Source organism: Esox lucius, chromosome 4 (genome assembly GCF_011004845.1).
Source record: "Esox lucius isolate fEsoLuc1 chromosome 4, fEsoLuc1.pri, whole genome shotgun sequence".
Taxonomy (NCBI): domain Eukaryota; kingdom Metazoa; phylum Chordata; class Actinopteri; order Esociformes; family Esocidae; genus Esox; species Esox lucius.
The window spans coordinates 6,909,165-6,935,360 of NC_047572.1; the positions used below are offsets into that span (position 1 = coordinate 6,909,165).

Genomic DNA, 26,196 nt, shown 5'->3' on the forward strand with positions numbered 1-26,196 from the left:
ACAAACGCATTTATAGCTTCCCTGCTTTCGCAGCTGTGAAGTTTGGTATGTATAACAACTCATTACGTTCTCAGGGTAGATATTTTGGCAGAGTTTGAGTGACATCACCTTGACAAACCACTTCTGCACAGAGCCAAGCACAGCTCTTTTTTGTCACCCTTCTTTGGCTCTTGACTTGTGAAGGGACATATATAAGCAAATTGATATGAGCATTAGGTGACAAGACGAGCGTCTCCTGCTGTCACTATGCTATGGGCTTTAGTAAACTGCACCATTAAGCTTTTTACTTGGGTCAATTTTTCGGCATAGCTTGAGTTGCAACACACCAAAATGTCCACACAGGTAGAACCTCGAAGAGGGGCCCTTGAAGGACTGGTGGCAGAGTTCCTTCACGCATGCTGGTGGTAACATGTACTTACATGTTGAAGCACCAAAATCAAAATTTTCATGCTTTTCATTATTGTACTTGCGAGGATTCTGTAGTACAGTATTATTATAACCTTTCAGGCTGGTTATCTGCACATTATATTGTAGTACAGTATTATTATAACCTTTCAGGCTGGATATCTGCACATTTTATTGTGACTGATGTTGGCAGCCCCCGCCAATTAAGATGTTTCAACATCAAACACCCTCACCCAATCAATCACGACCCCAGGAAAATCACTACTCACATATCTTTATACATTTTTCCTTTTTTTTGATTTAGTATTTATGTTCTTTTGTGGACTTTTATTATTCTATTTAGTTACTATTTAGTTGTTAAGAAGTCCAAGAAACAACTATAACAACTTAATTATATATATATATATATGTATCCAGCAGAAAGATTCATAGCAGGGTGTCTAAAATCTCAAAGACTCCTACCCAGATCAAGGAGCTGATGCAAAGGTCAGGTAAATAAAGCCTGGTAAATAAAGTAGAGAGAGAGAGAAAGGCATGTTCCAGTGATCACTGCATGCCATTTGATGTATGTTTGAATTCATCCATCAGTACCTTGTGAAAAGGCCTGGAGTAGTCATGTTTTCATGTCTCCCTCATAACAAGGTCTGTAGAGGGTGAGTATCGCTGCCCCTCATTAGGACGTTCAATCGCAAGAGAACTTTCAAATATGAGCGCTCTGGCCTCGTCGACAGGCAGCTCCTACCCACCTTAAATGGACCAGTGTTCACTAGGTTGTGCACTGGTTTTAATCCGGCCTATTGAGCTGTGAGGGATTAGGTTGGCGCTCTAGATCGGACTCATGTTGTTTTGGGTGGAGGAGGGGGTACAGGTGCTGAGGATCCCACTGCCACCGTGGGGGAGACAGATTGTGAGGAAAACACGTCGAAAGGAGATCTGTGTCATGTGAAACCGTTTTTGCAAGCGATTCACCTCTCTGTAATCTGCCTGTAATATAGTGGGCTTTGAACACAGGGATCACTGGATAGAGATGAGAGAGAGAGAGACACTATTCACCACTCTTGCCATGCAGGTTTACTTTCAATTGGCCCATTGATCCTTCACTGGCTTCAAAAGAATTCAGCTCTCCGGTGTTGTCCTGCACGGTCGTATCCCAGAGCCTCCCCCATGTATCTGTTTCCCCTTAACTAGAATGCTTAATAGCGGGAAGGAACTAAAAAACAGTGCCTGTGTTTGGGATGTTTATTTCCTGAGTGAAATGCCAGTCAATATGTACATTTCCTCCTGTCCAGTGGTGACCCAAAGGCCTTCTCATAAAGGCCTGGTTGTAATCCGTTGTGGTGTATGGATTTGTTTTCTCTCTGGAAAGCCACTCTCTGCATGAACTCCAAAGCCACTAAAAAAAGACTACGGACCTGTGTGAATTACTCAGTCATTCCACTTGGAGAAGGAGAGAGTTCTCCAAGTCCTTATTGCCTTTAGTATTGTGATTGAGACGACCGGTGTTGAATGTAAATTCTACAAATGAAGACGGTTTGAGACTACAACACAGTCACAGCGGCCCTGTGTTAGGGCGGACATCCCACTTTACAAGGCTGCTAAGAGACTGTTTCCAATCTAATTCCTGAGTAACCAAAACCAGTGCTGTTGCTGTCTCGAATGCATCCTGTTCTGGACCGTTGAAAAGGATGTTTCGACAGTAAATTCAAATGAAAGGGAAGTTTCAACGGTTTCAATGGTCTGTAACAGTTTCACTGGTGCTTCTCAGCCCCTGTTTAGGGCGGAGGTCAAACCCGTATTTACAAACCAGTGCAGTAATCAAAGCATCGGCGCGAACGGAGAAACGAAAGACCAATCTGCCATGAGAGTGGTGGTTGCGGCACCCTAATGGCTTCTTGTGAGTGCAAGTCTATCATTTGAAGTCATTAAGTCTGACTAAAACTGTTGTAACTCTTTTCATTAAACCAAACAACGGAGACCGTAATCAGGATGAAACGACGGGCTCCGTCGTTGGAAGCCGAATCAGAAATAATTAGCGTTTAGCTGGCGGCAATGACACAAAGCCGTAATGAAGGCTGTTTTAAACAATACAAGAGGTGTGTGTTCCCCCCCCCAGCCAAATAATTCTTCTTCGGCTCTCGGTGGTCCACCACCCTCCGCTGTCAGCTCATCCCTGGGACTCTTAGTTCTTTTCAATCTCTCAGTTTTTCACACAATCCTGCTGGTCTCCTCTCAGGGGTTGTTTTGGCTGTGGCTGGCTGTCAGCAGGCTCGGAGATGGGAACCTCGAAGGAAACGGTTATGCAGACGAGAAGGTCTTGGGAGTTGTGTTAGTGTGTGGGTTTGGTGAGTTGAGGCCTCCGGGGAATGGACTGAGTTACATAATCCCAGAAGGCCTGAGGGTGTATTTGGCAATTTCTCTTTTTTTCTCTCACTTACAAACGCGCACACACAGACTGTAACACTCTCTCTCTTAGACACTTTCTTGCGCAAACTCAAACACTCTCTCTCTCTCTCTCTCTCTCCGACTCTATCACTCTCAGACTGTCCGTCAAACATGTTATTTCTCTCTGTGTTTGTCTTTCTGTCTGTCTATCCTTCCGTCCCTTGACCAGCTGGGCCCAGCTCCAAGCCCACACGGACGGCATCAGACCAGGGCCAGCGGAGCCCCCTCTCAAACAGCGAGGCTCCCCGCATCGCACATTCCTCCCATGAATTCCCGGTCCAAGCGCACCATCCCTGTGTTTTTGTACTGGCTCTGATTTCCCTTTGTCCTCATTTTACATTCCCCTCCCCTGGGTTGGTGCGCTGATTGAGCATAACTGTCCTGTCGCTTTGATCCGTTATGCCCTGCTAAAAAAAGAAAGACCAGAGAGGAAAAGCGAGAGAGAGAGAGCTTAAGGGGTTCGCTTACAAAGTCATGGCAGGTATATAGTGCCCCGATGCATGGGATTCAAATGCAATTCACGACGGAGCGCACCCCTCCCCAGCCCCACCAAGACGCTGAATGGTACATCTTTAATCAGGGCATGTCTGCTTTGACACCGACATGTCACCGGGCCATGTTGGACGGGAGGCTGTCTGAAGGATAATCATCAGGATGTGACACAGACGAAGCCTTTAAAGCCTCAATCTGGCACTGCAGCCCGGGCCTGCGCGCCGCTTCACAATATACTCGGCACTCAACGCTTGTCAAAAATAGTTTATCGTCAGCCAGGGTGATCCATATAGGTTTGTGCCGAGTGGCGAAGCAAGCATGTTGAGCTGCAGCTGCTGTCCTTTATAGGATTGGAGACTTACAATTATACTGTGCTATCTGCACCGGGTGGTGTTGATTCACCAGGATAAACCCATTGCTGCTAACAAGCGTGGAACCTCTCCGCCAAAGGAACGGAAAAATCATTTGCCCCCCCACCTTACCCTTCAGCAAACCTTGAAATCTCCACCACGCAGACATGAGAAGTGTTTCTTAACTTCGTTCACACCTTCATACACAAATTGGATCAACCTATCAGTTAACCTTCAAGAGAGGGGATAAAACTCAGCCACATTTCTAAAACATAAACCTTGTAAAGCTGCGCTGGTGTCCTACAGTTTTTTTTTTTCTTCTGCCCGTTCATTGATAATGCGTCATGTTTGACTTCTTTTCCTCAGTTCCCTTGCATAGAGAGAGAATCATAATAACCAAAGCGCAAAAAATAATAGTAATCCAAGCTGAAAATGCCAGTGGCTTAGTAAGAACTAAAAGGGAATGACAGCTGTTCTGAGGGATGAAACGGGCGGGACCATTGGTAGTCACCCAACAGGAAGTGAGGTTTTTAGACCCAATTAGGGATCAGAATACATCAGCCAGCGTGTCTCGGCAGTCATTATTTCTGTTGCAGATCAGCCGTGTTTTGTGACTGAAGGGCTGTTCAGTCTGGGGTTCACCGGAGAAGCTACGCTTAGAAAGGGACGTCGGGCAAAGACTGAGGCGACGGCAGAAGAAGAAAGCAAACAACAACAACAAGAAAAAGAAAATTAGTCTCACGCGGGCAGCGCAAACTACAAATAGACCCCACCCTCGGCCTGTTTGCCATTTTTCATCATGTCGCCATTTCCCCCCCGAAATGTTAGTGTGAGAGATGATAAAGGAGAAGAAAAGGGCTCCGTAAGAACAAGAAAGGGCAGATTAGGTTCTGTCAGCTGACAAATGTACAGAGCACAGACCTGTCGCGTAGAATCCAAAGTAGGCAATTCACCAACTAGATAAAGAGGACCACACACTGTTATCATATCAAACAGTGACAGCGCAGTGGAAAAAGTCCCACTTGTTGCCGACTGCATTGCATTTATCCCAGTATCATCAGACAGACGGCATAATGTCAACACAAATGCCGTCGACGATCGTCAGGAGTGTTCTCTACTCGCGCTCTCGCCATAGCGAAAACATTGTCTTTGTTAGAGAAGGAAACAGCAGCTAACTGTTGGAGACAGGGGACCGACAACGAGAGCGTCACATTACACACGCGTGCGTCCCTGCGGTGTGTGTGTGTGTGTGTGTGTGTGGCGCGTGCACACGGCTTAGTTCGGGAAACAGAATGGGGAGTTAAGGTGAGCCTGGGACTCCTTCTGCTAGATGGTGGATATCTGTGCTACAGCCCCGCTCTTTGTTCTTCAGCTCTCGGGCTGGGTCCGGCCCTGTGTAGCGTGGAGCTGGGAGAGGTAATAGAGACTACTGGGACATCAGTTATCCTGCCAGCTGTCTGAAGAGGCCCAGCCTCAAATCCCTACTTTGTGCTTTCCATCCTGGAGCCTGTGACGTGAGCCTAGACTGCAGTGTTTCGAATGCCTAAACCCAGCTAGGCAGGCCTCAGGCTTAATGGACGCTGGGGGGCGGCCATTTGTAGCATCAGCAACTGCCTCTCAGGGCGCTGAAGTGCATTGGGTCACGGCGGGCTGCCCAGACAGAGCTGGAAATCGGGTTCCTGGAGCTCCTTGCCTGTCAGGCACAATCCTCAGGCTGCCCTCAAGTTCTGTCCATGGCAAGCTAACAAGGCCGGGCCAGAGCCTTCACAACCCCCCCCCCGCCCCCCCCTCACAAACAGCACAACAAAGTTCCCTAGTCTCAACTCGTGTAAGTGAAACAACAGGGTTGTTACAGGTTGACAAGAAGCTTGAGGTCAAAAATAAACTTGTTTATGTCAAGGAACATGGATCTTTTGTTTTTCTTTTCATCTTTCTTTTTTTTTTTTTTTACATTTTTCCAAAATGCCCTGTTTAATTTTTGTGTTAAAAGCTTTTCTTAGTTGTTTTCTTAGCTGTAATGTCTCATTTCAGTGAATGGGAGATTGTTTTCATTTCTCATTAACAGGAATCTGTAGTTTATGAGTCAGCACATCCCCACCAGTCAGCATCTGCCATTAGTAATGCTCTGACAACTCATACATGAAACCTCTGGATGAGTGCTGTACAGGAAACCAATCACAGGCAGATGATTTGCGCTATCGCAGGGTTAAATCCCGCCCTGCGTTCCTCAACATGCATGTCATGCATATTTTCAGATGGTTTAATCAATGAGAAGCGTTTCCGACAGATTGTGAACAACATTGTGTGTGAATACGGAACCTCTTAGGGGTGAGCGATCTCATCCGTTCCCTTTTGGGTTCAACGCTCGCGGTGAGAACAGCACGAAATGTGGAGCATATACACCACACTCACACAAGGCGGAGGAGGAGGAGGTGATGGTGGTTATCTGAGTCATCCCACTGGGCTCTGCTCCAGTCCCAGCTGTGTGGTCTCCTAACGTGGGCTGGGCCTCTCCCCTCCCTGTCATACTGAAGCCATTACTAGGCCACGGGTTGGTCTTTCACGCTGGGAGATTCCAAGGCCGCCGCCTCTGTTTGACCCAGGCTGACTAGGACCAGCTGTTGTGGGGGGACTACAAGTGACCTTTGGTGGGCAAGGGCCGTGACCTTCTGGAGAGAGGGCCTGCCGAATGAAATGGCTGCACTCGCTCATGCGGATAGTTTTCCAGGCACACAAACAGGCATGTGTACACAATTAAAAAGGCACACACACTCCTAACACACACACACACCACAATTCCTTCATTAGCTGCTTCGTCCCCCACTCTGTTATCATGATGATGATTGTTTGGATGAGAGCACATGTTCTCCCCCAGCTTCAGTTCACTTTTAATGGCCTCACCTTGAGTTTGGGGAGTGGCCAGACAGTCGGTCCGGAATGTGTCGACAGTGTGAAGGTCATCCCTGGGCAACAAGGTGGCTCTTCTAAGAAATGGCATCAATAATTCTGCTCTCAGAGCAAGGATGGGTTGTATCTATCCAAAGGACTGGTATTTATTATCTTTTAACATTCACAAATGTGAGGTCTCCTGAGACGTTGATAAGACAGCCAAATTGTTTCTCTGATAATAGATGGGGTCCGATGGACGTTTGCTGCAGACCCTCGTTTTCAGGCCACATAATCAAAAACCTGCTTGGCAGATCCCCCACAAAAGAAATACATAAATTAACCTACACTGGTTCCTTATTCAGAATGTACATTAACCACTTATCTTGCAACCATAGTCTTATGTTGCACTTTGATTGAATTTGTGTATTTTAATTTTTTTCTATTGACTGACCTTATCCGATCAATGCAGCTTTGCCCGCCCGAAAGAAAAAGAAACAATTTCAGGATCCCTGAGTGAAAGAGAAAAGGATTGCCTTTTTTAGAGTGGGAGCACGCTTTTGAGATCCTAGATTGAGGGAGAAGTAGAGAGAAGGGGTTTATATCCCGGCGGTAAATTGGCTTCAGGGTTGATAGAGAGACCTCAGTTTAGCCCAAGTCAGTGGGAGAAATTGAACACAGCTGGAATTCGCTGGTCAGAGTGGTGTTTTCGAACCTCTGGTTAGATTTTGTTCACAATACAATGCACCTATACTTGGCCAATGGACATTTCGTAAAATCTTTGTCCACTTACCATTCTGTACTGCCGTTAATGCTTTTATTCTCTTACACAAAACACTCCATGGACCCTAGTCTTCAAGGTACGGTTTCACATCTGTTTTCTATTTTCAGAGGTGAAATTCGATGAATTATATTGCTTCAAAGGCAACAGACACAGAACATGACTCATTAATGTGCTCGAGATGCACTCTTTGTACTTAACAGGAAATATGAAAGAACTTTTATCAATCGCTCTCAGAGATAAATTAGCCAATTTGACCACACTATCTCTGGAAATAATGAATAAATGAAGACAAAATACATTTTATTTCCAGAACGTCACGTGATGCTTGACATCCCAAGCTATTAATGTATTTCATTTGTTTCCCTGAGAATATATGGTTAAAAGCAGATGACAACTCATTGACACATCAGGCAATTAATTACAATGTCTGTTACTGCACTGCCAAAACACACGCTATCCTCATCTATTCCTCACATCAGTCTTATTGGCTGGGCCAGATGCACACTAAACAATAGTCCTTTATCCAAAGCATATCTTCGGAGAAACCAGCTGCATCCCGAACAGCCAATATCCTTGAAAATTAATATTAGTTTTTTTTCCCTATTCTGTCGAAATGTTTGAGTATTGCAAATCTAGATCTGTTAGCTGCAGCCGAAGCTTCGGCAGAGCTCTGTAGCCTTCTTCCTGAGAATCCATCTCTTTTAGAGGGGCTGGCAGCACTAGTGGCTCAATCCCCAGCGTGAGTCAGAGAGATGGAGGATGGAGCACATGTTTACAGGCAGATTGCACATTCAGGGATGGGAGGGATAAATTGCCTCCCGGACATCCAGACTCCACATTGTCTGCTCCACTCTACATCGGCCTGCCCTTAAATACATCTTTAGAAAAACCTGTCATCAACACTTTCTTAAATTTCTATTTTCGAGATTCGGGATCATCAGCTGGTGGGTTGTCGTCTGTTGGTGGCTGCTTTGTGTCGGACCACTCCCCATGTCCGGAAGTGAACATGTGGTAGTGTTTAGCTTGCTAGTGCCCTGGGCCCTTCTGGATGTACTTTAGGGAGATATCTCATGGAAGACTACCAGCAAAAAGATTGAGAGCCAGTAAACACAACGGATGACCAAGTGTGGAAGAACTCTGGGTATCAGGAGCTCCCCGGGGCTAGCCTTGGTCCAAAACTCACATACGAGGCTCAAGCGGACGCCAAGCCATCTGAAAACTGTCTAAATCATTTTCTATTGCTGGTGTAGGTTTTTTTTTTCTCTCTCTCTCACTAAAGCCCTTCATCCTGTGGTGGGCTCATCTAGCCTTAACAAACTGTGGAACTCCCCCTCCTCTGGTAATGAAATGTAACTATAACCCCGGCCAAGCTCAACATTCATGTGGTTGTCTTGGCAATGATAACACTTTACTGTTATTGTTTAACGGCAATTGCGAAATGTCTTTCTTGTTTCGCTCTGTGTCATACCTCTTTCCTCGGTAGATACTAGGTTCCAACAGAGCACTGGGAAATGCACTGTTTATTTAGCACTAACCCATTCTTGTTGTCTGACTTACATGGTCACCATCAACCAGACAGGATTTGACCTTGTCCTCCCTAAATGGTCCATCTGTCCTTGCTTTAAACAATGCACAGGTTTCACAATGAATTTTAACAGGACATGCTGCTCCCTAGAGGTCATTCATATTTCAGTGTTTTCCTTGTCTTGCGCATGCTCCGAAAGTCTTTATTCAACTTGAATATCTGTGTATGATCGAAGTTCTCCATAAAAACTTAACGAGCCATCTGTATTAGTTTTATTGTTTGCCGGCTGTCCGTGAAAAGCTTTTCGCCTATGCACAGCCCAGCTTGCTGTCTAGCTCAGTTTGCCACTTGCCTCGAGGAAAGCAACACACTCCTGCTCGTTTCCCATCCAAATGGACCTGCCTCCTGATCTCGTCGATAGCTTTGGCATAGATGCTAAGTGCTAAATTTGGCTCACCAAGGAAAACAATTAATAAAAGCCCTGTGCCTCTCGCTGTTATTAATTTGTGATTAAGATTGCATTATCGCCATGTGTCGGGACTGACATCCTGTCATAGGAAAGATACATTTCGAACCAGAAACGGGCTCCATGCTCCCTATTGTGCTCAACCGCTCCAGCAGACCTGCTGGCTGCCAATTTCACCCCCTTCCTCTGCCCACCACAAACAGCTCTTTCATAAATGGAGGCATGGTAGATTACATTAACAAATAAAGGACTCTACAAGAGGGATGGCGCTTGTTGTCATAGTCTTACATCTTAGCCACTGGGCAGCCAGTAGAACACGTTCAGCGCTGGCAAGTGCTTTTATCAACTGTCAAGCCATATCCTCCGGGGGAGGTTGAGCGGTTAAGGCTGTTCTTGGCAGATGCAAAACGTGGACCGCCCCGGCCGTCCATCCCAAACCCATGCAGTCCTGGAAACATCCGGTCCCGATTGCTACAAAGTGTGTGTGTGGGGGAGGGGTACCGGACCCTCTTCCTGTTATCATCGGTATCTTTAAAAGAAATGCTTAGGACTTTAGCAAACCTTTTGCTCGACTGTCTGTTTTTAAGCAGTCAGTCATAGTTAGCCTGTCCAAAACTCCTGGGGATTGAACACATCGACGTTCAGCATGTCACTTGCCAATCCAGGCCCTGTCAGTGTCCACATGGATTGTTGAGGAACATGCAGCATCATTGAATAACTGATTAATTAGCCTAGCAGATATCAGCCTTACAGCAGTGGGCTGCTGCTGATTCTCCTCAACCCAACCCTCCTCAACCACAGTGGGACAGGCAAGGCCTTTCAGAGTGTCACACGATGGAATGTGGTTCTGTTTCACATTATTAGGTGTTGCGTTGCTTTCCACTTAATTTGAGGTGGTGCCGCAAGCCCCGCAGGCATAGGGGGATGAGGACAGCTGAGGTGCTGACGAATGTGTCGAGTGCATCCCGCCGAGAGTACGAGGTACCCAGGTGGGAGATCCATCTGGCGGTAAGGGGGACTGAGGGGATTTAACCATGGATACACAGCCCCAGCATGGCCCATCGCTGTCCCACTTTCTGCTGGGAAGAAAAAAATAATAATATGAGAAGTCCCTGTGGGGAGATCAGCGATTCCTGATTTGATTTTTATCTATGGGCCTGTAGTTTCATTGTCTGAAGCATGGTCTCTCTGAGAAGCTATGTGAGATTGCTGGATCCCTGCCATCAATCTGAATAGGAAACTTAGCCCATGAACTGGGCCCGGGCCATCCAGCCCACAGCGCTTGACTCGCGGCATAATGTGTACGTGATGTCATGGACAGGGCCTAATCTGTAAGGTTTGATTAACATACCCCGTGTGGTTGGATTCAAATGGTGCAGTAAAAAAAGTGAACACGGAGTATAACTCACTATGAAATGCAATGACACAAGATCTTTTTACAACCCTGTAAAATCAGGGGCCTCGTAAAGTCATATCCTTGGAATACGGTTTAACTATTTTTTTTTTTTCAGGAAGATCAGGGCCTCAACATGTCAAAATTGGAGGATGTATTTTGTACGGTTTTCTATGTTGTTACACGATTATTTATTTCTCAAGAAGCCAATTGTTTTTTTTCCTTTGAACCCAAACTTGTAAAGTTCATTCATTGCCGAACGATTTGGGAATTCACAAATTCGCTCCAAGGCGCCTACACAGTCTTTTGAGAATAGCCTTCCCGTAATGTCTACATTAAGACCGCTAGATAGGAGGTCTGACTCTGTATCAGTTTCATGAGGTTAACTCATTATTGAGTCACCTTCCTTCTCCAGCAACAGGTGTATTGCGCAAATACAGTCTCCCCTGAAGTATTGCATTGACGGGCTGCTTCATAGACAGACTGAGGCTTGTTGTGCCAGGCGCCTCTAGCAATGTCTTCTCGACCGGCCCAAGAGATGATGTTGCCTCTTTGATTGTGTCTTCAGACTACACACATGCTTTCTGGGGAGCGCGCTGTTTGTTCTCAGCATTTCCTATGAGACTTCCACCTTGAGCTTAAATAAATAGAGGCGTTGCAATGATTAGTGATGAGGCGTGCCGCCTCTCCCACAAGCCATCTTGTGGATAGGGACAGGGAGGGGGCGATGAGTCTTCGTCTCGCCTTCGCCTTCATCTGCTGTTACAGCTGTCTCCACCTGAGCATACATCTCTCCCTCCTTTCCTCCATCATCCCCTCCCTGGCTCTTATCGCTTCTTCTCGTTTATAGAAAGGAGTCTCACTCTCTAGGGTAGCTCCCAAGATATGGGCCTATGTGATCCTAGCTAATTTGTACGTGGGCGGACTTGTACATAGAATCGCTCGCTATGTCTGTCTGGGTGTCTCCCTGCGTGCGTTGGGTGGTGTCTGCTTACATGGTTTTACACGCACACATGCGCGTGTTTATCGGCTTAAGATGGACGACACACGTTCTGTCACATATTGTTGCTTACATCGTGGACAGTTCCATCCGACCGACTGTCGTGGAGATTGGGGCTGGTCTCCTGAGTCCTTGTCAGACACGTGTGGCATTAACGCTGCGCACTGCCCGCCAGTCTGCTCAACCGAGCGGCGGTGTGTGGCGTTCCCCAGGATCACGCTGGGAACACACTTATCTCTCCGGCTTCACAAAGCTGAAGGAGAGTGCCCGCAATAGAACAGGGGGCCGTTTTGTCAACTATCCCCTCTGTAGACACAGAGTGATGCATGACCCGGCGCATGTTCCCCCAGTCGGACGAGCTGGTCTGAATGAGTAGTATGGGTGAATGCGTGATAAGCGAGTATATAGTGTCTAGCATGTGGTGTAAATCTAACCTGGCAGGGCCATTTTAGCGCTTAATGTGTGTAATGCTTGGTTCTGTTTGGTATTTAGAGGCAAGCCAGTTAAATACCCAATTATTAGTCACTTCCTGCTTTCTCTTCAATGTTTTCCATGTTTATGTTTCTACCTCATAAAACGCACACACATCACCTCTTAACTAACATGTAGCTAAAATTTTCTGACTGGGTGTGTACAATGAAGTCAATTTTGAAGAATAGACAATTTCCGTTTGAGGTAAACTAATGCAAATCAGTTTTTCTTTATCGGCCAGGAATGTTCTATAAACCTGTCATTTTCCTAATTGTTGAATATGTATTCCTTCTTTTCTTTGCAGTGAAAAAGGAGGTGGATGAGACGGACAACAAGGCGACGCAGTTCAAGAAAAAAGCGAAGGAGCTGCGAATCTTGGATGGCAAGACGGCGCAGAATTTGTGTAAGGATTTGCTTTCAGGTCCCAGTGGCACACTGTATTTTATCAACCCATTCAGAGCACACATGTAACAGTATTCAAACAGTGCACATGGCTATCGCAATGTAGGTCGAGGAGTGCACTTTGTAATGTGCTTATGATGACCCGATTACACACAAACCTTTCCAATGTGCAAGTATTCCTTCACCTGAGTCGTGGGTAAAGATTTTCTTGGCAATAGGTGTGGGTGCTGGTGGGGTCAAAGCTGCTACAAATGGATTAAGTCGCAGCCCCTTCTGATATCGTTTGTAAAATCAACTCCACAGCAGGATCAAGAGACATTGCCGGGCGTATGCTTTGGGATCATAGCTAGCAGCAGGTGTGGACCATATGCTGCGAGGAACAGCATCACTGTTTCCCTCTCCACCTTTGACCTCAGAACAGCTAGACTTCTATCTGTATCACAAAGAGGACTAGCCTTTATTCAAGCTGAATCTATTTATTGGTTTCCTGACCTATATGTATATATATTGCATTATATTCTGCTTGTATTACAGTTTATGGTTTCTAATGCTAACGTACGCTGCATTCTCATAGCCTGTAATCCACCCTGAATATCCTTTTTTTTATTGACTTATGCAGTACAATGACTGATAGTCAGTTCGGATACCAGGCTACATGCAAGTCAGGTTGTAGTCTGGTTGTAGACTTGCAGACTTGCTGATCAGCTTTTAACGGATATTGGTTATCGATGGAGGGCTTAAGCCTTCCCTGGGAGAACCCTTTGTCACATTGACAGCTCTTAGCCCCCCACACCTCCAACGCCCCCCGATCCATGTCTGTGAATCCTCCTTCCCTACCCTCACAAAGTGTGTGGATGAATTCATTATCCTATGAGAGGAGTGTCCGCGACAGAGCCTCTCAGTGATTGATGATGGGGGCATGAGAATGCATTTTTTTCCACTTTTTTTTTTTTTTTACTGTCCCTCCCCCCGCGTTTTACCCTAGATATCTCTACCTCGGCTAACTTCTCATGCAATATTCATGCTGTAAATGCTAAAATAGCAGGTCACCTAAACTACACCTCTTCTCTCGTCTATCCCTGCTTGCTGCTTGTACCGGATGCGATAGCGAACACGTCAACACAAGTCGAATACATTATTGGAGGGGGTAGATAGTGCAAATCTCCGGGCTTCTTTTCGAAGGGGCGCCAGCGCCGCGGGAGCTCAACTGGTATGTCAAAACAAGGCGAGATGAGATCTCTGAAATATCAGCAAACTTCTTCTGGCCCATCTCCATTTCCTCCTCCCCAGTTCAGACAGCACTTCATATCCCAACTGCTCCCCTGTGATTGACAGGTGGGTGATCGCATCGGCGGGCGGCGTTGGGGTGTCAGTGCCGGTTGTAGGGGCAGTGAGCTTCACTGGTTAGGTGTGAATAGTATGGTGTAACACTGTCTTGGAAGCTTGTCATTGACAGTACTGTGTGTGTGTGTGTGTGTGTGTGTGTGGGAGTGTGACAACGACAACCGGTGTTCCTGCCGTGTTTGATTACCACCGTGGCAGATGGGGGCTCATATTTGGCAGGAAGCAACAACAACCAGAGGATGACTGGGACCTTAAATAAGCCCTGACATTTCTCAGACTCCAGACAATTTTATTTTCTTAAAGCCGCTACGACTGACATTTTTTTAGCGTTGAGTCACCAATTATTAACAATGAAAACTTTTCGTGGTAAAAATAGACAGGCCAATCACTCAATCACTGGGTTTGAACTATTAATGGGAGGGATTGTCTTTCTGTGCATGGAATTTCTTCTGCATGTCATGTGTTTGCTTGCGTGCATGCACGTGTCCTTTCTGCATGCTTTATATTGCAAGCCTATATAGCAAGCCGTGGCGATGTGACTCAGCTAGTTGCAATCCATTTTCATGGAATAAACTGGCAACTTGCCTGAATGCCTTTGCGCTGTAAGTAATCTGAGAGTAATTTCAGATCTAATTAGTCAGATTTAAGAACCAAAGGTTTATTACTGATAACAGTGTTACTCCTTTATCTGTAATGGTTTAAGATTATATGTTTTTGAATCATGAGCCCCACCCTGCATATGGTAGTCATGATAACTCTTGAGCGTCTGGCTGACCGCATACTCAGACGCTTAGCCGTCCCCTCAGGAATATGTCCATTAAGTCCTGTCAGTAAACTCATTTAGTCATTTAGCCATCTCCATCCACCTCCAGGTCTCCCAACACCCTCCACGCTTAACAAAGTGGTCTGTATTCAGTCATTGACAACTGTTTGAGGAAGATGTGTGGCTTATAAAAAAAAGAAAGAGAGAAAAATAAGTTTCAGTTTTCACTGTAACCTGGGGGACTGGGTGTGGACCACTCCTGCTGGAACATTAGTATTGACTCTGGGTTCTTGCTCTAAAGTTGTCCCATCTGTGCTGGTGTCCCAAATGGCCCCCTATTGAGTCTCTTTTTTTTGGCCATTAGTGCTTGAATGTACTGCCCGAGGCCAGAGTGAACAGGGCGGGGAGGGTACCGTTCGGGACCCGCCTGGATCGGGAGCGGCCCTCCTCCATAAAGTACATAGTGATCCATCTGCATAAGACACACTCACATCCCACATGGAACAACTGACTTATGTTTGACTGTTCTGCTCAACGTCTGCCCACAGGGAATTCTACCGCCCCGTTTTGGCGCCAGCCAAGTTCATCTCCCGAAATAGACACGGCGTAGTATTGCGCTTTAACATTGTAGACTCTGACAAAGGATTCAAAACGATCCGATTCAATGATTGGTTGTGTTATAGAATGTGTGTTTTGCACATTGACTTTTCACATTGTTTTCTTTTGCGTTTCTTCGTGTTCCTTCCACCAGCTTTTCGTCACGAAATCTTATAATTTTCATATACTTTAAATAATGATTGTTGTTCATTTGTTGACGACCACAACTTTGACGGGCTCAGAATACATTGAGTCCAAGGGTCTCGTTGTAACAGGAACTGGATAGAAATGTGTGTATTCAGCTGTCAGTAAGAGACTTGTTGAAAAGCAAGTCACATATCTCACTCATGCGCAAAAGTGTAAATTAGGCTAATGATGCAACAGATGAGCTGAAACTTCTCTTAGACCAATTAAAATGTTACAGCATTTTTTTTTTACATTTCAAGTTCAACTACATAGAGTTTAACTTCATCAAATATTTAAAGAACTTAAAACTTTTACTATTGCTCACAATTTATCCTCTGAATTTAAGGGATTTAATTTGTATGCCACCCTCATCCACAAAACACACCTCTTGTTTGGTTAGCAGCCCATATTAGGTGTGATCCTTGTTAGCTTTATTCATTATTGGTGTTTAATTTTTAAAGGTGTTTAATTTACACTCATCACACTGTCTCCCTGACAAAACCTTCCCCAATCTTTTGTAAAGATACCTAGGGAACTGTATCTCCTTTGTTATAGTTTCTGTCTTTGTCCAAAGTTGATTTGATTTATTTGGGATCATAATATCAGAGCTCAAGTCAAGTCATATCCTGGGACTCAGTGGCCAGTTTCTTAGGTATCCCCTCATGAGATATCGGGTCAGACTCAATTGCCTCGACAGCAGCCTGGATTCCTAAGGACATGGGTTGTACGAGGTGTTGGGCACCTGTTCCTCAGGGATCTTGTTCCACGCCGAGACGAGGGAATCAAACGGTGACTGCAGATTAAACGGCAGTGCATTCATGCTGAGACCAGGCTGTTCCATCTCATCTTAAAAGGGCTCTAATGGGTTGAGGTCGGGAGTCTGCATGGGGTCTGTTAAATCGAACCAGGATTTGTCAGTCCAGGCAATAGTTTAATAGTCTCAATTGTACGGTTTTACAGATTTTGTGGCCACTGGAGCTGTTGGTTCTTGAGGTGTAGCTGTAATTTGTTTATTTATCTTTACTTTACCAGTTGACTGAGAACACGTTCCCATTTACGTACATCCTGGGAAATATCACAGTAGTAGGGCATGAATGAGCCAGTAAGGAGCTGACATTGGTTGAGTAACATATGGTAGGTAATATAAGAGCAAGATACGAAATGCCACCATCACATCTGATTTAATGCTGCTGCTCTTACAATAAGATGAGATTTGTTTGTTTCCATCCAGAAATCGTCTCCCTAAGCAGGGCTTTTTCCCTTCACTACCCCGGAGTATTTAGGATTTAATATTGACCAGAATGAAGAGTGCCCCCTTCCTGGTCCTCTAACATCACTACCATCAGCGTCTCCCATCCAGGGACTGACCGGCATCACACCGGCTCCGAATGCAAGCCATCTGTGGGATATAGAGTTTGTGTTTACACAACAGTTCGCATTATGCCTGTCAGCTCGCACCAATCTGGACATTTCCTTCGACTTTTGTAATCAGCAGGCTGTTAGGTTGTTTAGAAGTTGATTACACCAGTCATTCCCATTCTAAGGTTCAATCAAACAGTGACTTATTTTGCTCAGCTCATCTGTGCGCTTTATAAATACAGCCACGTTCACGTGGCTCAAGGTCTGTAAGATCAATTTGTTTTCGCGAACGGCATGGTGTACCTAATTAACTGGCCACTGATAAAGTGTTTGTCATCCAGTCAATCATGGCCAATTCTTGTAAGACTTCTGCTTATTCCCAAATGAACCACATCTCACGCCAACTTAGGATCCCCATTTGCGTATTTGTCCCAGTTGCTGACAAAGTGACAAACTATCAAGGATGTAGAGGGTGATTAGACCCTCTAGTGGCCCCTTGCAGTGAGTGTGAAACTATGCAGCCTCCACCAGGGAAGTGCAATATCATAAGGCACTGCAAATTTTTTAGCTTGTGCAATTTTCCATTAAAGAGGGGATAGGATTTAGCTTATCAGATAAAATAAAAAGGCATAAATATTGATGGAATATGCACGTGTGTGTACATCTTTAAATATGTCCACTAGATACAGTCCAGATTGGACAAAAGCGTCCCTTTGCATTATGGGAACATCCAGTGGAATGGGACTGGCAGTGAGTGGGCCTGCTGTAACAGCTGTGAAAACTCATTACACGACCTCCGCTGGTAACTCCTACCTGTACCCGCCCACCAGCCATCAGGTCCGTCTTCCCTCTGAGGGCCTCATCCAAATTCAGATTCCACATTTTATAGGTCACATCCGCATTTTAGCAGATGTCGTCGCGGGTGTAGCAAAAGGCTTTTGCCGCTAATCAGTGCCAGACGATTATATGAAGTACTTAAACGTGACACGTGAAATGAACGCAAGTGCAATTTAAGCAAATATAGTTGAATTGATAATGGAAACGGGCATCTGAGCCTCTGTGCGTGTCAAAGTAGCACTGCAAAAATTGCTAAATCAATTCAACAGGATATAAATAATGGGAAATGATCAAGCCCTCAGCAGCGTGGACAGAATGTGTGTGTGGACAGAATGTGTGTGTGTATGTGTGAATATAAATGTGGGTGGTTTAGAGTGAAAGACTGTATCTCCTGAGAGTGTGTGATTGATTGTGTGGACGGTAGTTCTGTGTGTGCAGAATATCTCTATGTTGCGTTTTACAGTGGACCGCTGCTTGGCAGTTAGTGTCACAACGTGGGGCTAAAAGCAGTTTCCCCCCCAAATCTGTCATGGTCATGATGCTCATAAACCGATGCCGAGGGAAGTGCGGTAAATGACAATGACGTAGCCTGAGCGTATGTGCTGATGGTGAATCTATAGGGGTTCTTCAGCTATCGGCCAGGTGGTTGCTGCTCCATCTCGTCTGTGCTGTGGGTTTAGTTGATGCCATGTCAGGACCTCAGCACTGCGCCAGCTGAGGGAACTTGAAGCTTTCCGTTCTCTTTACGGCAACGCTGTCCATGTTTACTGGCTGTGTCTATGATTTCAGGTCTATGGTGCTTTTCTTTTTCAATGAGGGAGATGTTGTTTACCTGGCTCCCCTCTGCCAGAAGCCTAACCTCTCTGTAGGCTGTCTCGTTGTTGTTGGAAGTCAGGCCTAACTCTGTGTCATGTCCGGGTAGTTGAGGGGATGTAGTTTGACCTCACCACCTGGGGTTGACCTGTCAGGAAATCGGGGTGCCGTTTGAACTTCAGCTCTCCCAGCTCACTGATTAGGTTTTAGGGTACAGTGGCGGTCTTAAAAGACAAGCTTTTTTTGATGTATTTGATTGTGCAGTTGGTGGTGAATGCTTAATCTGTAGCTGGATTGGGGTGGGATGCAAATTGGAATGGCTCCAGGATGGCGTAATTGAGGTCATGGGAGCCAGGTCCACCTGGTGACATGTCAAGTGATTAGCTAGTAATCGGTGCCCAAAATTGCTGTTATTTCGACTGGCTTCCATTGTTGCCGGAACTGTTGATGTTTTCGGGCCAGGCAGACACAGGCAATCCCATAGGAGGTCTTACTTCTCAGGCTCGCTCTGTGCTCGTTTCATCAGAGGGGCCAATGAGTGGCGCGAAGTCTCCTCTGAACTGACCGGCAGAGAAAAAAATCTAATAAAAAAGCTGAAAGTGACTCATCTTTCCTTTTTCTATCACAACAGCAATTTTCCTGGGCTCGTTCCGGCTGCCTTATGAAGAGATCCGGGATATTGTTCTAGAGGTGGATGAGGAGAGGCTGAGTGAATCGCTGATCCAGGTGAGTCTAACTTTTCCCCATCTGACCTGAGCGTGTTTCTCCAGCTTCGTGTTTAAACGTCTGGCAGGCAAGCTGGGTAACCCCGTTTAAAGGTTTGTCCCAGCATCACCTTATTCTCCCAGACCAAAGGGACCTCCCATTTAACCAGTCACAATAGATGGTGCACTTCATGGCCCTGCAAACCCCTTTGTCTTCCACTGTGATTGATGATCTCACTAGAGACTCCCCATTTAGGCATTGTTTCCCTATTCATTGTCTGAGAGGAGCGCGATAATTGCAAACGGGGCGTCTTGTTTGGTGCAGATGCAGTGGCTTGGCACGAAAGGTGCAATCTGCATGGATGTCGACCGCCCTATCCCTTTCTTCCCGCTCTCATGCAGACCCGTTCACTTCTCTGTATTGCCATCTAATGTGAAGTAGGAGGTTTGTTGCTTGTGTGTGTGTGTGTGTATGTGGGCGTGTGTAGTGCGAAGTGTATCAAAACGGGGAACATTTGCATGCGAGTTTAGCTGTCAGAGACTCTTTGTCTTTGTAAGCTTGACCACAAGGGAGCATCAACCCTATTATTTAGCTGGCGGTTTAATGGCGCCCAACAGGTCACCTCGCTTGGTAGAAGAGTCATCTTCTTTTTCTTTTTTAGTCCTCATGGTTTGGTCGTCGAAATATATGGCTTCCCCCAAGGCTACTTATTTCTCATTTGTTTGAAATGTGTTAATATCTTCAGTTTGGCTGTGTGTAAATATATTGGTTGGCATTGGAATATTTAGGATTTAGTTTGGCAGCATCTGAATATATTTGCCAGTGATGGAATATATTTAGTTGGGCTGCATATGGATATATTTGGTGGTGGTGGAATCTATTAAGGTGTTCTCTCTTTAACCAACAGCCCCCCCCCCCCCAGCAGGACTGTTATTTGGATCTCTGATAACCTTTAATTGGCTCATAATCTTCCAAAGCACAGGGCCTGCGTTGAAGCACAGGGGCTCAAGCCAAGAAGCTAACGCCATGACCTTTTCCACATTCAGCCTTTCTGTCGAGGGGAGATTAATCTGTCAACAGAGCGGTGGCCATACCCCATCCCCCCGTCTCCCGTATTACACGTACGGTCCGGCCAAACGTTCACCCATCATGTCCCCTCACTTGAGCGCCGCGCCGGCTTTTGAATTCAGCCATTGGGAAGCAGCCATTTCCCTTCCGGGGCTGTATCGCCAGGCGGACTTGCGAAATGGAACAATGGCTATAGTGCGAAAATGGTTGTCGGTAAGAGGTGGTCTATCTGAAGGGTGTAGTTTAAGTCAGATGGAAAATGGAGAGCCCCCCACTGTGAGGACACGGCCCTGAACCTTCCCCCTAGCCACCTGCCTCATCTTCTATCACCTCACTGATTAATCATATTACACTGAATGCTCGCCGCTGCACGCCATTTGCACACGGACACATCGACGCGTACAGACAGGCTTGAATGTTAATGTCCTACTATGATTTTGCTCTTACAAGGGAAGGAGGATGACGGTGATATTGATAGAAAGAGGGAAGATTTCTCTACGATATTTAGGAGAGCGTTTTATTTTCTACTGAGAAAAATTGCAGATTTTTCTAAGATATTTAGGAGTGTTTTTATTTTCTACTGAGAAAAATAGCAGATAAATGCACATTTTAGACTGCCTCTCGATTCGCCTCCGACTAAGGTCAAAGGGCAGAGTAGGGAGAGCTCGCTCTGGCCGTCTTTTGCACCAGTGGTCAAGGAGATGTCCTCTATTAGAATGGGAACATGTGATGGGTCTGCGCTGCCTTCGCTGTCACCAAAGATGCGATACCCATATGATCCCATGCTCAATATGAACCGGGGACCCTGCTGGGCCATTTGCAGACAGCAGAGTATTTATCGAGAATCTGTTCCAGTTCGAAAGGGCACCTCCGCTACGGTTCTCAAGGAGGAGTGTGTGATGTGGATGAAGGAAAGGGGGGTTGGGTGTACAAGATGGATGAAGAGAAGCGTGGAAAGGAGGAAGGAAAACGAGGCCTCTTAATGTTCGAAAGACGCCGTTCAATCACATCATCTTCCTGGCCCCACGTCGGCTCGTCTAATGTGATGATTTGTCAGCGAAGCGTCGTGGCTCGCCAGCCTTGACGTGTCCAGGCACACGATGCTTCGCCCTGCGCATGTGGGCTGGGAGAGAAATACACATCAAGAGTTGATTGGCTCCTCTTACGCTGCATTACGCGCCATCAGCTCTCCACCGTTTGATGCACCGATCCCTGAACTTGGGCAGACATCACAAAACGCTAACCTCCATCCATCCAGTACATTCAATCCATTAGGAACTGCCTCATCCATCCACAGCCACATATTTTTTGCGTTATCTACATCCTCACTACAGATTCTTTACCCCAAACAGCTACTGTGTTTCCACTCTCTAGTCCTTCTATACATATATTGACACCATCTGATAAACGGCCCATTTCAGCCAGCTCCGACACGACGACTTCGATCTGATCTTGGCTGTATTCGGGGTAAGAAACAGGGTTGGGTCCCATTCATTCATCACCACGTAAAAAGATAGATGTCAGAATCCCCGCTGTAAAAATCCTATCAAAATGTGGCGAAATCATTCCCACTTATTGATTTTTTTTGTTTTTTCTGAATGTTGAGAAGGGGCAGAGCGTCACAGTTCAAACGCTGCAAAGGTCTCTTGAAAAGGCCGGGTTGAGCTGACAAAGCCATTCAGTGCTACTGTGAGGCTTGGACTCAGGCGGCGGAGGATGAGATGTGTGGGTGTGTGTCATGTGGAGACAGCGGCGGGGGCAAGCGGGCACGTGCAATCCTGGCCACTGTGGGTGGGGGGGCACTGGCATCATTGTATTTGCCCTTAACCCGCGCCCAAGTGCCTTTCAGCAGTCCACACCACCCACAAGTAGGGTAGACTGGCAGGTTTGGCTTCCACTCCAATTGTCTGCACCATGACAAGGCTACAACCCGAGGGCCTCGGCTCATGCTCCCTGCCTCGCTCTATATTCAGCCCACATAATAACAGTTCAGCTGCACTTTAAAGCACTGGTGCTCGATTGAGACCCATGACGCCCTCTGATGTTAACTCTCTGAGTCCCAGGGTGTTGACAAACCCTCACATTTTGTGTCCTACCAATATCTTCTAAGGACATGCTAAGTTACAAACCAACTTAATGTCAACGTTTACTCATTGTGTTACTAGTTTTGTATCTTTTCTATTTTTTGTCGTATACTTGTTAATCTGGATTGTTTGAAAAGGGCTTGTATGAAAACATTTCACAGTTAGTCTACACCTGTTGTATAAAGGTAAAAGTATTTAATAGTTTATTAAATACTAAAAACTTTATTAAATACTAAATACTTTATTAAATACTAAAAACTACTAAAAGTATTTAATAGTTTACACAAAAATAAACTAGCTAAAAGTTCCTGGGAGCTAGAATAAGTTTTATAAACACTATTTCTGCAACCAAGACGTGGTATCATAGCTGCTATGATAGCTAGATAAATGAACATAGATGCACTGTCCTGGAGTTAGATCTTCCCATCTTCTAATGACTCCTGTGTGGCTTGTGAGAATCATACAGCACAACAGATAACGTGTACATGAACATCTCGCCGTTTCATTCATATATCTGAAAACCTTGACTGAATTGTGTAGCACAGTTTACACACCTTGTGTCGAACGGTTTTAAAGGTCAAGACACAATGTCCTTTCTGTTACACTACCCAAACGCAAGACCCCCTTCACAGGCCTCATCTGCCTTGTCAGGAAGGCATAATGGTGGTATTTGGTTCGGTGCCCTTGGCGTGGTCGGTGCCAACTGGGAACAAGACGGCCAAACAATCCACAGATCATTAATGAGCTTATTGCAGGCTGGGCTACTTACTCAGATAATGCACTGCTAGCGACAGCACAGTTGGGTAAAGACATAGAGCTATTAAAGAACATTGCACAGCAAGACAAAAAGGCAAGAACGACAGTTTTTTTCAACCTATCAGTTTAAATGGATATGTTAGCTAATATGATATTCCAAGATTTAGAAGGCATTTCAAGGTGTCAAGTAATATGACTGAAGTTCTTGAAATTTTTTTGTAGTTTAAAGAATGCATAATTACATAGTAATTTATTTAATTGTTTTGTGGGTGGTGGGGGTACTAGTAGGTCAGCCTCATTCTCTGATTTAAAGCATCCCATTCGTAAACCATCATGTTCTTCCAACTGTGCAGACGGTTTGTCGGTTCACTATTATCTGACATAATGTACACGCTGTTCCCTAGTGCCCTGAAGTGCTCATTGGATTCTTTGAGCTCCTAATCAGCTTTCCTTCCCACAACATATGAAAGCTAGGCCTTGGCCCTTGCTACACTATATATAGCCTGGCAGCCACGGAGAGGGATTCTATGATGTCCCATTGGCCTCCATTTCCAAATGAGCCGTGTCACGTCAATGCTTGTCAGAGCGCTGGTCTCAGTGCTTTAAAGCACACACACAATAAAACAATAAAAATACCCACATGAAAAAGTTTGCCACTAGGATTATTTTTCTGTGCCAGTTAAAAGTTATTTGCCCAAGTAACTCATATATATATTACTTATTTTTTTTTTTTTAATTCTGAAATCTTAAAAATAGCTGTTAGTCTGAGAATGCTTGTTGGAGGACCATGGGAGGGAAATGGATAGCTTCTCTATCTCAGGTGTCAGTCAGGGACTTTTGGGTCTGTCAGGAAGTTTGGGGTGTCTATCATCCATTTTCCGTTGGATGCCATGAAAACCATATAAAACTCTCTCTTTGGCCACGCGTTCGACGTATAGAACGACCTCAGTCAGTGGCTCTTTGAGCCCAGCTTAAGAAACTTCTGAGGAATTTGCTGCTAGAACTCCTAGTGCTTCCCTCTCTTCCAGACAGCCCTTAGCTGTCACTCACTCAGGCTGTGAAAAGATGAGAAAAGTAAATACTAAATCTTTAAGTGTACCCATGTTTTGGTGTATGTGCGTCCAACTCTGAGTGTGTGTTCACTCGTGCATGTGTGTGGTAAAGCCTGGGCTCATCGGCTGGTACTGCCCCGGGGGCTTGTTTTGCAGAATATCCCAGTGGATCCTTAAACTTTTATGCTGGCCGATGTATTTAATATTAACCCATTTCCTTTTCAAAAGGAACGGCTAATGAATACACTGCTCTACTCTGCTTATTCCTTTGTAATTAAGACATGTTGTGTGCAAATGTGCTGTATAGAGGAAGTATTAAAAGAAGAAAAATATGGGAAATGAGGAAATATCAAGAGTGTTTTTATTGTGTTTAAGCCCAAGTTGGATAAATATGGGCACATCATTTGAACTCAAAGGTAAATATCTGAGCTTTTAGGCACTAACGGAGGCTAACTCTGCCATGGCTCGTTGGCCAAAGCCTATGGGGAAATTAATTGTATGGTCTTGGATAAGTGTTGTAAACAACAGGCTTATAAGATCTTATAGAGTAGGTTTTGTTTTGTGAGAATTGATCTGCTAACTCAGCAGATTTACTTACATTTTGGTTTATGTTCCCCCATGCAGTCCTTTTTCATTTAGCTTTTAATGTGTTTCTAAATGAAAATGACTCCGAAATGTATTGTAATAATTTAGTTCCCTGAGCTTCCCTGAATATGTGGTCGTTAAAAAAATTAAATAAAATAAAAAACTTTCATGATTGGCTGATGGTGTGGTCGACCCACCCCACTTATCCGGAAGACCAGTCATTGGTCTATTAAAATCAGATCGCATTTGAAAAGTATGGGCGGTGCAAAATGCTAACAGAATTTTTTAATCAACAGACATGCATTGTTGTCCTTAAGAAATTAAACCTAAACTAATGATTTGCTCTTTTAACCTGCAGAGCAAGAATAAATCATCCCGTCAGTTGATAAGCATCGCAACATAACGATGTACACATCAGCAATGGAATCACAAAGTTACAGTGCTGCATCCTATACTGTACAGAGAAATCAGAATCTGGCAGGTTGACAGACAACATAACTAGATCAATAGCTAGAGCAACAATAAGTAAGTAGCTAGAGATTCTGATTCACCCAACATGAGAGATACATTTATCGCCTAACCAAATATAACTTGAAATTGAGAACTACTTCCAAGAATACAGATGCAGGGACTTTTATTTCCATGCCTCGAAGGGGTTTATTAACACTGTGCTATAAAGGCAATATGATGTAAACCTGAGCATCTCATTGGTGCCGCCCTCCACCATTGGCAGGTAATTGATATGCAATCTAAGTGCTGGGCATCCAGCACAACGCCCAGAGCTGCTGCTGAAAGAGTAGAAGGTAACTGAAATCAGAAAAAAATATATAAACAGGAAAATGTAAACACATTTACCACACATGATAATTTTGTTCCATAATATTTTTTGTATATTCAAATGGGTGGGCTGCCACTGGTGTTAGTAGCCCAAACAATCCATCCCACCTTACCACGCTTAAATTCCTGGCATTGCTTTATTTAGCCCTCATGTGAAAATATCATTATAAATAATGATCATTATTATTTAACTGCGCTTGTTATTTAAATAGCTAATTGACCTTATCAAATTCATTTTTTGTTTTGTATTAGGTAATACAGTTAGAAAATAACATATGTATTTTCTCTTTCTGGAGAGATTTTTCCCATGGGAAATGTTTTCTGTAGTGAAGGTAACCGCAGGAAAGGGTTAACTACAATGACCTGTTGTCATTGGTTATTGCACTGGCAGGCCTTTAGCATGGCAGACAAGGAGTTGAAAAGTGATGAGGGATATTGAGAAAGTTTCTTTAGATAACTGTACCCGACAATATGTCTGATTGATTGTTAGCGTTTTCTGATTGATTGTTAGCAGTCTTGAAAGTAGGCCTTATCTACTTGTGATACACTAAAATAGTGATTTTCTTCATCAGCTCTACAGCAGATTACAACAAT

General features: G+C 44.9%; 1 protein-coding gene across 1 annotated transcript in view; it reads left to right on the forward strand.

Annotated features, from left to right (window-relative positions):
• The window catches only part of diaph2 (diaphanous-related formin 2), a 529,613-nt gene that overhangs the window by 303,514 nt on the left and 199,903 nt on the right, over nt 1-26,196 (forward strand). Inside the window, exons 19-20 of the mRNA XM_034291816.1 lie at nt 12,519-12,617; nt 19,147-19,241. Coding sequence (XP_034147707.1) covers nt 12,519-12,617; nt 19,147-19,241 — 194 coding nt within the window. The remainder of the gene's footprint in view (nt 1-12,518; nt 12,618-19,146; nt 19,242-26,196) is intronic.